This window comes from Rhinatrema bivittatum, chromosome 4 (assembly GCF_901001135.1).
Source record: "Rhinatrema bivittatum chromosome 4, aRhiBiv1.1, whole genome shotgun sequence".
Lineage (NCBI taxonomy): Eukaryota > Metazoa > Chordata > Amphibia > Gymnophiona > Rhinatrematidae > Rhinatrema > Rhinatrema bivittatum.
In genome coordinates, this window is record NC_042618.1 from 148,053,135 (window position 1) to 148,066,272 (window position 13,138).

At 39.1% G+C, this 13,138-nt stretch overlaps 1 protein-coding gene across 6 annotated transcripts in view; it reads right to left on the reverse strand.

The window, feature by feature from the left end:
* RALGAPA1 (Ral GTPase activating protein catalytic alpha subunit 1) overlaps positions 1–13,138 on the reverse strand; it is a 647,855-nt gene that overhangs the window by 40,876 nt on the left and 593,841 nt on the right. For all 6 annotated transcript variants that reach the window (XM_029598964.1, XM_029598967.1, XM_029598968.1 and 3 more), the window contains one exon: positions 2,093–2,217. In XM_029598964.1, the coding sequence (XP_029454824.1) occupies positions 2,093–2,217 (125 nt within the window). The remainder of the gene's footprint in view (positions 1–2,092; positions 2,218–13,138) is intronic.

The following is a 13,138-nucleotide window of genomic DNA, read 5'->3' on the forward strand; positions in this document are numbered from 1 at the left end:
CACCTGTCAAACTGATTAATAAAATCAAATATATGTGATGATACTTGTGACAAAAGACTCAAATAGGGCAATCTTATTCAGTATGTATGTATGATGCCAAAATTAGCTTCTAGGAAAATGACAATGTTTTGGGGATTTTAACATTTTATGAAGAATTTTACTTTATTCTGGATTTGCTGCCCTCAATAAAGGAGAAATTAAAGAATGTAATAATCACTTTGTTGTAAAATATTCCTTTTATCCATGCTGTCTGCCATGAGATCTTTTGAAATTCAGCCTGGTGAACGTAGATCTTCTATTTATAACCAGTATGTTGTGCTCATACCCTGACTTTCTCAAGGTTATCAACCCATTTCTGATTATGAGCAATCAAGCAATAAGAGTTCTCTTTAAACTTCTAAGATATCCTTAGCTTTGACATAGAAAGGGGCATAGCGCAGCTTTATTCCTAAACAAGTTCATTAAAAAAAATTCAAACATTTAAAAAAGCAGTCTTAAGTATATATTTTATAACAGAGTGCTTTCTAATTAGAGCAAAATTAAATATTATGGCTAAAAGGATATTTTTACTGCAGTTTTATCTACAGCAGTCTCATTTAAAAAAGGTAGATCAGATTTAATTAGCAGGAAGCAGAGAAAATAAAGAGCCTACCTCTGACCACTTTACAAGCCTAAGCTAGTAGATATGGGCCTGATAAAAAGGAGAGAGTAGGGTAGAGACAGACATGGGCCCTACTGTCCATTTTCTCAAAGTTTGGTTAATTACTATATATCTGAAACAGGGTTTTCTATACAAGGGGGGACTGCTTTAAGAAGTGCATTCTTCTTCCTTCCCCCACTGCTGCACTCCTCTCATTAACCACTGCTTTAGAGGGACAATTTAAAATATTTGTGCATTTTTACATCAGTTTTTTTCCTCCCAGTAGAATCCTGGCTTCTGATAAACTTTTGCTTTTGATGTAGATTTATTTAATTGCAACATTTCTGAATTATTTTCGCATTCAAAAAGAACACCCTGCGTTTACACCTCTCCTCAGCAACTCATGCTTTTCTTTTCCATGTTGGTAAAATCGCATTGAACAGGTTGGATTACGTGGAATAGAAGATTTTTTTAAAATAAAAAAATAAAGCATCAGGTGGTTTTGGTCACTGCTACAATGGAGTGATTCCATCTGTATTTCTTTCAGATCTGATCTCAGAAGCAGCAGTGCTCAGAATAATGATTATAACATAGAAATTCCCAGCAGTAAGAAGAGACACTTGAAACTACCAGTACACACTACTAGCTAGAAGCAGTCACAGTTTTGCCTCTTGAAATAGCAAACATTTCCAAATTTAAATCATTGTATAATTACAGTAAGTTGTGGGTGTGTACTGATATTCAAATTACACACACACACACACAGGGAACAAATGGGAGATTATGGTACTTGGCTGTAACATCCAATTGTTTAAATAATAATGGCTGAGAATGGGGTATGCAGGGTAAAAGCATCAGCAATCAAGTGAGACAACCAGTTTAATAGTAAATAGCCTATCAGAAACCAGGGTAGCGCAAGAATGATAACTGAAATGCTTTAAAAATTACTTTTTTTTTGCCATCAACCTCACTCCCAAATCACAAGTATGTAGAGATGGGTCAAAGTCATTATGAACTAGAACCATCTTTTGAACCACAATCTGCAAATTATTGGGAAGGATCACAAATGGCCAAACAAATATTGGCTGTCAAATGTTGAATGGGCCCATTGTCTTCCCAGTCTCTGAAAGGGGCATAATCTCTGCTTAAGAGAGTCACATTCAGTGCAGGCCTGCAGTGGGAACTCTTTATGGGGTGCCCTATAAATATATAAGATGCTCAAATTAGTAAATTGAATCAAAATTCTAAAACTTTTAAATGAGTCAATCATTAATTCATTATAAGGCACTATACCTTACAAATGCATTTTAAAGAAGGGTACTGCATTTTCAGCATCAGTGATACAAGAAGATTTATGCATTTTATTGTAGTATGCTGTCCAGAAATACCAGATGAAAGGAAAAAGCTTTTGCAGTGGCTTCTGCTGAGACCTCACTGCTTCCTAAATCTTACCTGTATCAGGCAGCAGATGGTGATGGGGGGCAGGACAGAAAACCTGTGCAGCATAGTCTTCAAAAGTAGTGGGTTCCAGGTGATGCTGTATTATTGTATCCAGGTAACGTGCCCGCTCTTCATAGCTAGATTTTCTTGAAGTTAAGGATAATCTTAAATTTAGAGAATAATATTGATATACAATGGTGATCCAGGTCTTTGTTGCATACAAAACTGCTTTATATGTGGTTGCTTAACATATACTATCATGCATATAAAGACATAGCCACTGTTCTTAAAACATGTCTAAAACAATGTTTTCATTTAAAAAAATATTTAAAGTACTCCCTCCCTCATTACAGTGCTTTATGAGGGATTGTATTTTCAGAACACATCTCCCATTAAGTATTTGCAGGAAAGGTCCTTGATCAGAGCCCTGCAAGTCAGTTTTTTGCCAGTGGTGTTCTCAGTTTTTCTAGCATTACTGACTAAAGTTGCTGGGCAGGTGAGAAACACTAATGTGCATTTGTGTAAATCTGGTGAGTGGGAAATACTTTAAACCTCATGGGAGCAGCCCAGAACTTTAGAATTCTGAATGAATGATACTGAACAGTCTTTTTACTTCAGAGGCCTATTAACTTAGTGGGAAGATCTCTGAAGTACATGGAATGTTCCACATGATTACTCAAAAAAAAACAAAACCCCAAACCCAAAAAATTGATTTGGGACAGAATAGTTTGGTGGCTATACTAAATCTGTCAAGTGTGTTTGATCTAATGGATCATGCCATTCTTATGACTTGTCGTCAGGAATTGGGATTAGAAGGTTCAGTTCGAGGGGGATTGCTACTTTTCTGTAGGGTTCGTTGTAATCTGCTAATTTTTAAGGGATGTCTTCTTCATTTAGGTAAGGAATAAGGCCCTAAAAGATCTTTGTTGTCCCCTCGTCTTTGCACTGTGTATTAAGTACCTTTGGGACAAATATTTGGCTTTATCCCATTCATTTATGCATATGATATCCAGGTGGTGACTACACTGGGCAATGATAAGAATTGTCTACAAACAAGATTGTTTACAAGCCGTGGGGACTGATTAAAAGAGAGTAAGTTGATGTTGAATCCCAGTACTGCAGGTGAGAACAGGGAGCGATAGCTGTTTAAAGATTGAGGAACTGGTTTTGTCAGCAGTGGAGGAAGTGAAATCGCTAGGGGCTAGATTAGACTGTGATTTAACACTGGACAGACAAGCTAAGATATGCGTAATGCATATCTCAGGTTGCAATGGGTGAGAGAACTGAGGCCATTTTTGGAATTTAAGGCAATGAAATCTATAGTTTATGCATTGGTGCTATCACAATTAGATTATTGCAATGCTCTTTACTTAGGACTTTCAGATGAAGTACAGATTGCAGGTAATACAAACTCTGCAGTGAGGATTATCTTGGGGAGTTCTAGGCAGGCAGCTACAGCAGCCTTGATTTTGAAATTGCATTGCTTGCCAATAAGAACGTGGTGCAACTTTAAGTGCCTAGTTTTGGCATTTAAGATCTTAAGAGGAGTTTGCCCAGAGTAGCTTAGAAATCAGTTAAGTTGGAGATGTTCTAACTGGAATTTAAAATTAAATCAGCAACATCTATTATAACTCCCTCCGCTAAAATGTTTTGACATGTTAGGTAGCAAAACCGAATTTTTTCAGTAGTGGTTCCTGGTTATGGAATGAATTAATGGTAAAACTAAGAGAAGAAAAAGAATTGTTGAAGTTTCATAAAAAGTTGAAAGCTTCATTGATGACCTCTGGGGTGTAGCGAGGTAGAAGTTATGGACATTGGAGGCTCTATAGATTTGGTGGATTTACAGCAGGACAGGAGGGTTGACAGTGTTGGAGGGAAGGTGGGTTGGTTAGTAGAAGTGTTGTTTTGGTTTGTTTGATGCTTTATCTATCATAGTTAAATTTTTAATTTGGACATCACTTTGGGCGATTTAATGAAATCTGAAAAGTGATCCATAAATAAAATATAATACAATAAATAGAGTGATTTTTTAAACTTTATTTTAATTTAAATTATTAGCAATAAAGACTTCCAAAGCAGGTATTTCCTGTTACTGATGCCTGGTAGAAAGAAGGCTATCTGCCTTAAGCCCTCAAATTTTCCCCAGCAGGAAATGCCCAACCTTTAGGCCATTATTGCTTACTCAATAATTCAGTGACACCAGAAATATATTCAAACTTATAAAGGAATTTCAGATGCAAATGCAGTTGATAAACTAAGGGAAGCATATGGAATTCTCCCCATATGACAATCTTCACATTGTGCTTCTAAAATGAAGATGCATTATAGACACCATTATATAAACTAAGCACTGAAAAAATGAATGTGTGTGTGTATGTGATGAAGCAGGTACCTTCACTCACTTCAAAGATATGAGAAACCCAGCACAAAAAAAACACACATCTTGGATGATCTACTGTGCTGACAAAATGGTTGCTGCTTTGCTAGTTTCCCCCTTTCTCTCCCTCCCCAAAAGGTAGCAGTACTGAGACTGTTAAATTCATAATACATTATTTGCACAGAATACTGCAGAAAGCATTACTGCTGATTTAACTGCCTGTGTATAATTTCTTTACCAATGTGTTCAATACTATTAAACACAATTTATGGCAGTCCAGGGGAAGTAATCTCCATATAAGGCAGGACTTCGTCCATTTCAGCTTTTCTGAAAGTCAGTTCTTACAGTTTACAGAGAAATATCAGGGGAACTTATGCTAAGGATAGCAAAGTATATTGAACTGGAAATCTCAAGGGCCAAAAAAGCCACTTTGTTATAGGTATGCCACAACTGGGAGGCTGGTTTACTAATCACAGAAATAAAATATATATATAATTGCTTAGGGAGTATCCTATTGCACAGGGAAGGGAGACATCCACTTAAGAAAAGGAGAACAAAGATTTTCCTGCCTATTCCACCCCACTAATAATGCCTGTCTCCTTCAAGCTTACTCCGAGGAGAGGGCTGTTACTAGTGGTAATGCTGCAGAGATTGGTCCTTGGACTGGTTCTTAACATTTTTGTAAGCAATATTACAGGAGGACCATCAGGATAGGTTTTGTCTTTTGGCAGATGATACCAAAATCTGAAATATGGTAGAAACCCAGAATGGTATGGAAAACATGAGAAGGAATCGAGCGAAGCTTGAGGAATGATCTAGAGCCTGGCAGCTAAGATTTAATGCTAAAAAAAAAATGCATGGTCATGCATTTAGGGTGCAAAAACTCAAGGGAGTGGTACAGTATAAGGAGTGAAATTCTTCTAATCATGAAACAAGAGTAGACACAGGTAGACAGAGGAAATAACTGAAGCAGCTGTTGAAAGATGGCACTAAAAAGTGCTTTCAAAGTCACTTCTCTCACACTCTCCACATATTGCTATACCCCTACAAATACCCAGACCTACTCCCAAATATACCCCGCATCTACCCTTCCCCACCCAAACGACAGAGAAAATAACTGATGCAGCTGGTGAAGAATGGTGTGAAAAGGTGCCTTCCAAGCTACCTTCTCTCACAGACCTCCACATGCAAACCTACCTCACATAAATCTGTCCCCACCATTTCGCCCACCTAAAACGCACAGCCTTCACCTCCAAAAACAGACAGCCCACAACCGCCACCTCCCACAAAAACCCTAACCATAAAAACCTCTACCCACCTAAATATACATACACATCCCCCCACAACCTCCAAATACTCCCTATGCATATAATCCACATACATTCTGTACCTACTTATACAACCCCTCCCCCAACTACACCCTCTACCTACACACAGAGCCTTCCTCCCAATAAAACTTACCCACAATCCCCCCTACACTGTTCATCCACAAACATCGCCCTACCTACATATAGTCCTATACCCTCGTGCATATCCCCAAACATACTGTATATACCCCTGTAACTGAACACATAGCCCCGCACACGCACAGCTCCATCCATTCATGTACACACTCCTCATTCACCCCACACACATGCACACCCACTCCTACAAATCTAGACTGGAAAACATTTCTGAAGCTGTGCCTCTGCATGCTTTCCCTGATTGTTTTCTTTACATATGGCATTTTTAATTTTTTTCTTAAGGAATGTTCTGTCTGTTTTATCAGCAAACACTTCTACTACTAAAATTGTGCCTGCACAAAACACTATCTTAATGCATTTTGTTAGTTTTTCCCCTAATAATTATTCACATTTTTGCTGAAATCAACTGTGACTATAATCTCTAAACAGATACATGCAGTTACGATAAATACATAGCTAGATCTGTGTTAAGTAAAAAAAAAAAAGAAAAAGTAAATTATGTCATCGAAACAAGCAGGCAGGCATATTTGCAAAGAACCGACAGAATCCCTAAATACTTTTGCTAACAGAGTTCCTGCTGGGTATTGACACTGACAGTTACATGGCACACAGGCATCTTCTCTTCCATCACATTTCCTTCTCTGATAGTATTGACAAGAGACCAGGATCTTCAAGTGTTGCTACTTTTGAACAACCCACTCTAGGCTTCCTGTTCTAGCAGGCCTGATTGTGCTGTTAAACACAGAATGAGAGAGAGAGAGAGAGAGTGAATATTTCTGTTGTTCACAAAAATGGCTAGGGAAATGGCTGTCGAAATGGAAGAACAGCAGGCAGCAACATACAATTATCAGGAGAAAAAACTAGCATGCTGACTTCATGTCTTCTAGTTCCTGAGTTGAGAAATCTGTTAACCTTCCTCCCACAACTCAAAATCATCCTGCTGGACCTAGCGTATACTACTCGGCAGGCCTTACGCAAGACATTTTAATAGGCATAAAAAAAACAGAATTCTCCTACAGCTTCCCCTTTTAGCACATGGCTTTAATTACACTGTCTATTTTTCTTACAATAATACAAATATGTCTTTATTAGAGCTTTTTTTTGGTTGACTTTTGCATGTATGCATACTTATGTTTGGGGTACAACAGGATGATTACTCAATGCTGCTAAAGAAAAGACAGAGGTTTGATTTTCAGCACTGGCTGGGACAAAGGCTGCTGCTGAATGACCACTCAAAGCCACAGTGGGGGAAAGAGAAGTTTCTTACAAACATTACCTTACCAAGCATACAATGCACCATGAGAAATGTCATAAGCATAATAGAAAGGTGAAAAAAAAGACATGTTCTTTACAAGCTTTACACAGCATTTCCTATACCATATTATAATCCATAATGTATAATCATACACAGATGGCAAACACTGCATTACAAGGTTGTTTGAAGGCTTCATGCACTTGACTGGCCTTATACAGCTAAACAAAATTTAAAGGATTTAAGAGGCTCAAATGAAACCTTATTTTAGAAAGTGTCTTCTGGATTATACTGATTCAATTTTTGTTCTGCTATTTTCATTTTGCAATGGTAAAAAAAAAATAAAAAAAATTACAACTCAAAAATGAATGACTACTTTTCTGAAAGTCACAACAAAAATAGAGGTCTGAAACTGAAGAAATGTATATTCTAAATAGGAAAATGTGCAATTATTTCTCTAAATGACTTTTGGATCTTATTGCCTTTGTGTAATAGTCTCTAAACAGAAAATGGCTATATACATAGTCCCCAGTCTCACATTATTCCACGACCGTGGAAGAGGCCACAATTAGCATCTTACAGCAGAATAAACAATTTGCTGCAATCTCTCTTTATACACTGTATATATATATATATATATATATATATATATATATATATATATATATACACATACACACACACACACTCCAGTTGACTCCATGCCACAGAATCAATTCAAATATCTGTTGGTGTTTTGCTGAAAACAGTTGCTCCCTTTTCCCCAAGGGTCTTGCAGCAATACTATGCTATACACAGATTGGTTCACTCTCTCTCTCTCACATCCAATCATATTCACACTAGTAGGAAAGAAAACCAATCAGCATAGATGACTAAGGACATTCAAATGAAGAGGACACTTTTACTGGGCATTAGAATATAAGAACATAAGAAATTGCCATGCTGGGTCAGACCAAGGGTCCATCAAGCCCAGCATCCTGTTTGCAACAGAGGCCAAACCAGGCCACAAGAACCTGGCAATTACCCAAACACTAAGAAGATCCCATGCTACTGATGCAATTAATAGCAGTGTCTATTCCCTAAGTAAACTTGATTAATAGCCGTTAATGGACTTCTCCTCCAATAACTTATCCAAACCTTTTTTGAACCCAGCTACACTAACTGCATTAACCACATCCTCTGGCAACAAATTCCAGAGCTTTATTGTGCGTTGAGTGAAAAAGAATTTTCTCCAATTAATCTTAAATGTGCTACTTGCTAACTTCATGGAATGCCCCCTAGTCCTTCGATTATTCGAAAGTGTAAATAACCGAGTCACATCTACTCGTTCAAGATCTCTCATGATCTTAAAGACCTCTATCATATCCCCCCTCAGCCGTCTCTTCTCCAAGCTGAACAGCCTTAATCTCTTCAGCCTTTCCTCATAGGGGAGTTGTTCCATCCCCTTTATCATTTTGATTGCCCTTCTCTGTACCTTCTCCATCGCAACTATATCTTTATTGAGATGCGGCGACCAGAATTGTACACAGTATTCAAGGTCTCACCATGGAGCGATATACAGGCATTATGACATTTCCCATTTTAATAACCATTCCCTTCCTAATAATTCCTAACATTGTTTGCTTTTTCGACTGCTGCAGCACACTGAGCCAACGATTTTAAAGTATTTATTTATTTTTTACTTTTATATACCGATGTTCCTGTATAGAATACATATAGCACTGGTTTACATAGGAACTGAATTGTTGCCTTGGGGCGAGTACAAGGAACATGTAATACAAGTAAATTATAATATAGTATAATCAAAAACATGGGGCTACACATATCAATACAAATGAAGGAACATGCAATACAAATACATTATAATATAGTATAATCAAAAACATAGGGCTATACATGATATCACTTCAAATACACTTTTGGTGAACGCAATAATTTTGGGAAAACTGGAGTAAGCTAATGGGTAAACGGGAGAAACTAACAAACTAGCAGGCAAGATACAAAGGAAAGAAAGAGATAATACATTGAGAACGACTAGCTTACAGTTTCAATTAGCGGGGGACTAGGCGACTTCTAGCTGCGTGATGGGCAGCAGCTATCACGTATTTAATATAGACGCTGGCTCATGGGTAGTTAAAGAACTAGAGGATGTATGGGTTGCAGGGTTAGTTCAATTAAGTTAAAAGGACTCAGAGTCAGTGGGCTAGTCCGTGGTTGGACATGATGTGATTGGACTACAGGGGTGTGAAGAGAAACTTTAGAGTAGTCCTTAGTAGGGACCCGGGGGACCTCTGTGAGCGATTATCTCTCCGAAAAGCCATGTTTTGAGTTTCTTTTTGAAAACCAGAGGGCAGGGTTCTTGTCGTAGGTCCGGAGGGAGCGAGTTGCACAGGAAAGGACCAGCTGTGGACAGGGCACGCTTCCTTAATGAGGTTTTAGCATTTCTGATAGGTTTGTTCAAAATGTGCGGCCGTAGTTGGAAGCTTAGCTTGAGGGGGGAGATATTATGCAAAGCCTTGTGGATTAACATGAGAGCTTTGAAGAGAATCCTGTGTTTGATTGGTAACCAGTGGAGGTTCTGAAGGATGGGGGTGATGTGTTCTTTTATTAGCGTTGGTGAGGATTCTGGCTGCCGCATTCTGGACCATCTGTAGAGGCTTGATGGTGTTAGCGGGGAGGCCCAGAAGGAGGGAGTTACAGTAAGCAATTTTGGACAGGATGATAGATTGGAGCACCAAGTGGAAGTCTCGGAGGTGTAGGAGTGGTTTAAGTTTTCTTAGTGCCTGCAGTTTGAAAAAGCATTCTTTGGTGGTATTATTTACAATTTTTTTTTAAGTTAAGCTGGTTGTCCAGCAGAACGCCTAGGTCTCTCACATGAGGTGAGTGATTAACTGATGTTTTGGCTAGTTGGGAAGAACTTGGGGAGTTGAGAAGGACTTTGTTGTTGTCGTGAGATATGAGAAGGATCTCCGTCTTGTTGGTATTGAGGACGAGGTTGAGGCTGGTAAGAAGTAGGGTGATTGATTGAAGGCAGCTGTTCCAATGGGACCAAGTTTTGTGAAAAAACTCTGTGATGGGGATGAGAATCTGGATGTCATCTGCATAGAGGTAGTGAGTTAACTTCAGGTTAGAGAGTAACTGGCAGAGCGAGAGAAGGTAGATGTTGAATAGCGTAGGTGAGAGGGATGATCCCTGTGGGACTCCCAGGTTGGATCTGACTGGGTGCAATTCTTTATTGTTGATTCTCACCTTGAAGAACCTGTTTTCCAAGAAGGATTGGAACCAATTGAGTGCTGTTCCCTTGATGCCAATATCTGCAAGCCGCTGTAGTAAGATAGAGTGGTTCACGGTGTCAAAAGCCGCGGAAAGGTCCAGAAGAGCGAGTAAGTAGGGTTGTCATTTTTCCAAATCTAGGAGGATGGTGTCCGAGAGAGAAGTTAGTAGTGATTCCGTGTTTAGCGCTTTGCGGAAGCCAAACTGTGTTGGGGCGAGAATATAATTTTCTTCCAGGTATTCAGAAAGTTGTTTGTTTACTATTTTTTCCATGAGTTTGGCGATCATCAGCAAATTCACTATGGGGCAGAAGTTAGCTGGGTCAGATGGTGATAGGTTGGGTTTTTTCAGTAGAGGTTTAAGCATTGCGAACTTAAGTTGGTCTAGAACAAGCCCTTGAGCAAGGGAGCAGTTTATGACGTCTGCTATAGGCTTAGCAATGATATTAGGAATGGGAAAGAGAAGGGAAGACGGTATGTGGTCTGATGGGTGTGAAGAGGGTTTAAGTTTGTTGAGAATGTTTTCTATTTCTAGTGAGGATGTAGACTCAAAGGAATCTAGTGATGCTTTTCGGTGAAGACCAGTGGTGAATGTGGGAGGGGGTTGAGGGCTGGGCGCCGAGAGGGGCGCGATGAGGATGGCAATTTTTTTCTCGAAATAGTCGGCCAATTCCTTGGCTTTACTGGTGGCTTGGTCATCTGGAATGAGAGGTGAGGACAGTTTGGTGAGGGCTGAAACATAAGAGAACAGTGCTTTGGAGTCAAAAATGAAGTGATGGATCTTTTTTGAGAAGAAGTCCTTCTTTGTTCTGTAGATGGTGTTCCTGTAGGCGTTTAGGAGGGATTTGTAGGCAGCTAGGGTTGTGGTGGTGGAGGGGTTTTTACGCCATCTATGTTCTTTACTTCTTAGGTCTTGCTTGAGGGACTTTAATTCAGGTGTGAACCATGGTTTCCTGTTGTCCAGAGCGGGATGTAGTGTTTTAGAGATCTTTGGGCAGGTTCGTTCGGCTACCTTGCTGGTGATGTTGATCCAGGATGAGGTTGCTGTGTTGGCGTCATTGAGGTTGAGTTGAACTAAATCATTGGAGAGCTGCGTGTTAAGGAGTTCCATAGTACTCCTTAACATGCAGCTCTCCAATGAGTTCTATGGAAGTATTATCCACCATGATGCCTAGATCTTTTTCCTGGGTGGTAACTCCTAATATGGAACCTAACATTGTGTAACTACAGCAAGGGTTATTTTTCCCTATATGCAACACCTTGCACTTGTCCACATTAAATTTCATCTGCCATTAGGATGCCCAATCTTCCAGTCTTGCAAGGTCCTTCTGTAATGTATCACAATCCGCTTGTGATTTAACTACTCTGAATAATTTTGTATCATCCGCAAATTTGATAACCTCACTCATCGTATTCCTTTCCAGATCATTTATATATATTGAAAAGCACCGGTCCAAGTACAGATCCCTGAGGCACTCCACTGTTTACCCTTTTCTACTGAGAAAATTGACCATTTAATCCTACTCTCTGTTTCCTGTCTTTTAACCAGTTTGTAATCCACGAAAGGACATCGCCTCCTATCCCATGACTTTTTAGTTTTCTTAGAAGCCTCTCATGAGGGACTTTGTCAAACACCTTCTGAAAATCCAAATACACTACCATCTACCGTTTCACCTTTATCCACATGTTTATTAACCCCTTCAAAAAAAATGAAGCAGATTTGTTAGGCAAGACTTCCCTTGGGTAAATCCATGTTGACTGTGTTCCATTAAACATGTATTTCTATATGGATATTTGGTCTCTTTGAAACTTTACCCCAACTCACTTATCACATTGCAAAAAGTATTCATGAAACTACAACTATAACCAAATATCCAGAAAAAAACCCCATGATGTGACCTCATCTTGAATATTGTGTACAGGTCACATCATCTCAGAATTAGAAAAGGTTCAGATAAAGGATCTAGCAGCCCTCACAAGTGGGGAATCCCTGGCTACAGGCTGCTCCTAATGAAAAATAGGAAAATAAAATCAGTAAAAAACATTGCCAACAGGCAGAATTACTTTTGATGGCAAAAAAGTCAATTTTGTTTTCTCTGGTTTTTTTAGGGGGCAGTCTGGAAATAATGGTCCTTGGATGGATGGTGTTTAATTTTAAATCTCAGACTCCTTAGGACCTATTGACCAAACCTACTATAATACTGGGAATCTTTAACGAAACAGTAATGGGATGTTAATGTGTGGACTGAGCTCCACATCACAGCTTTGCAAATATCATCCATGGAGGCTAATCTCAGATAGGCCACTGACTCCACCATAGCTCTTAACAACAAGCCTTGACATGCTCATCTAGATTCAGAATGGCCTGGGCATAACAGAAAGAGATGCAATCCACTATCCAATTAGAAAGGGTGTGCCTGGCAATGGCAATTACAGGTTTGTTGGGGGTCAAAGAAAACAAAAAGCTGGGTGAACTTTTTAAGGATTTTAGACAGAAGGCTAAGGCTCTTTGTAATTCAAACTGGGCAAAGGCTTGTTCACTTTTGTGGACATGTAGCCTGGGGAAAAACACTGAAGGATGATTGACTGGATAAGGTGGGAATTTGACACTATCTTAGGCAGAGACTGTGTGTGCAGAACCATGCTATGACAAAACTTAGTATAAGTCATAGAGCAACACCCAAAATGGCATTC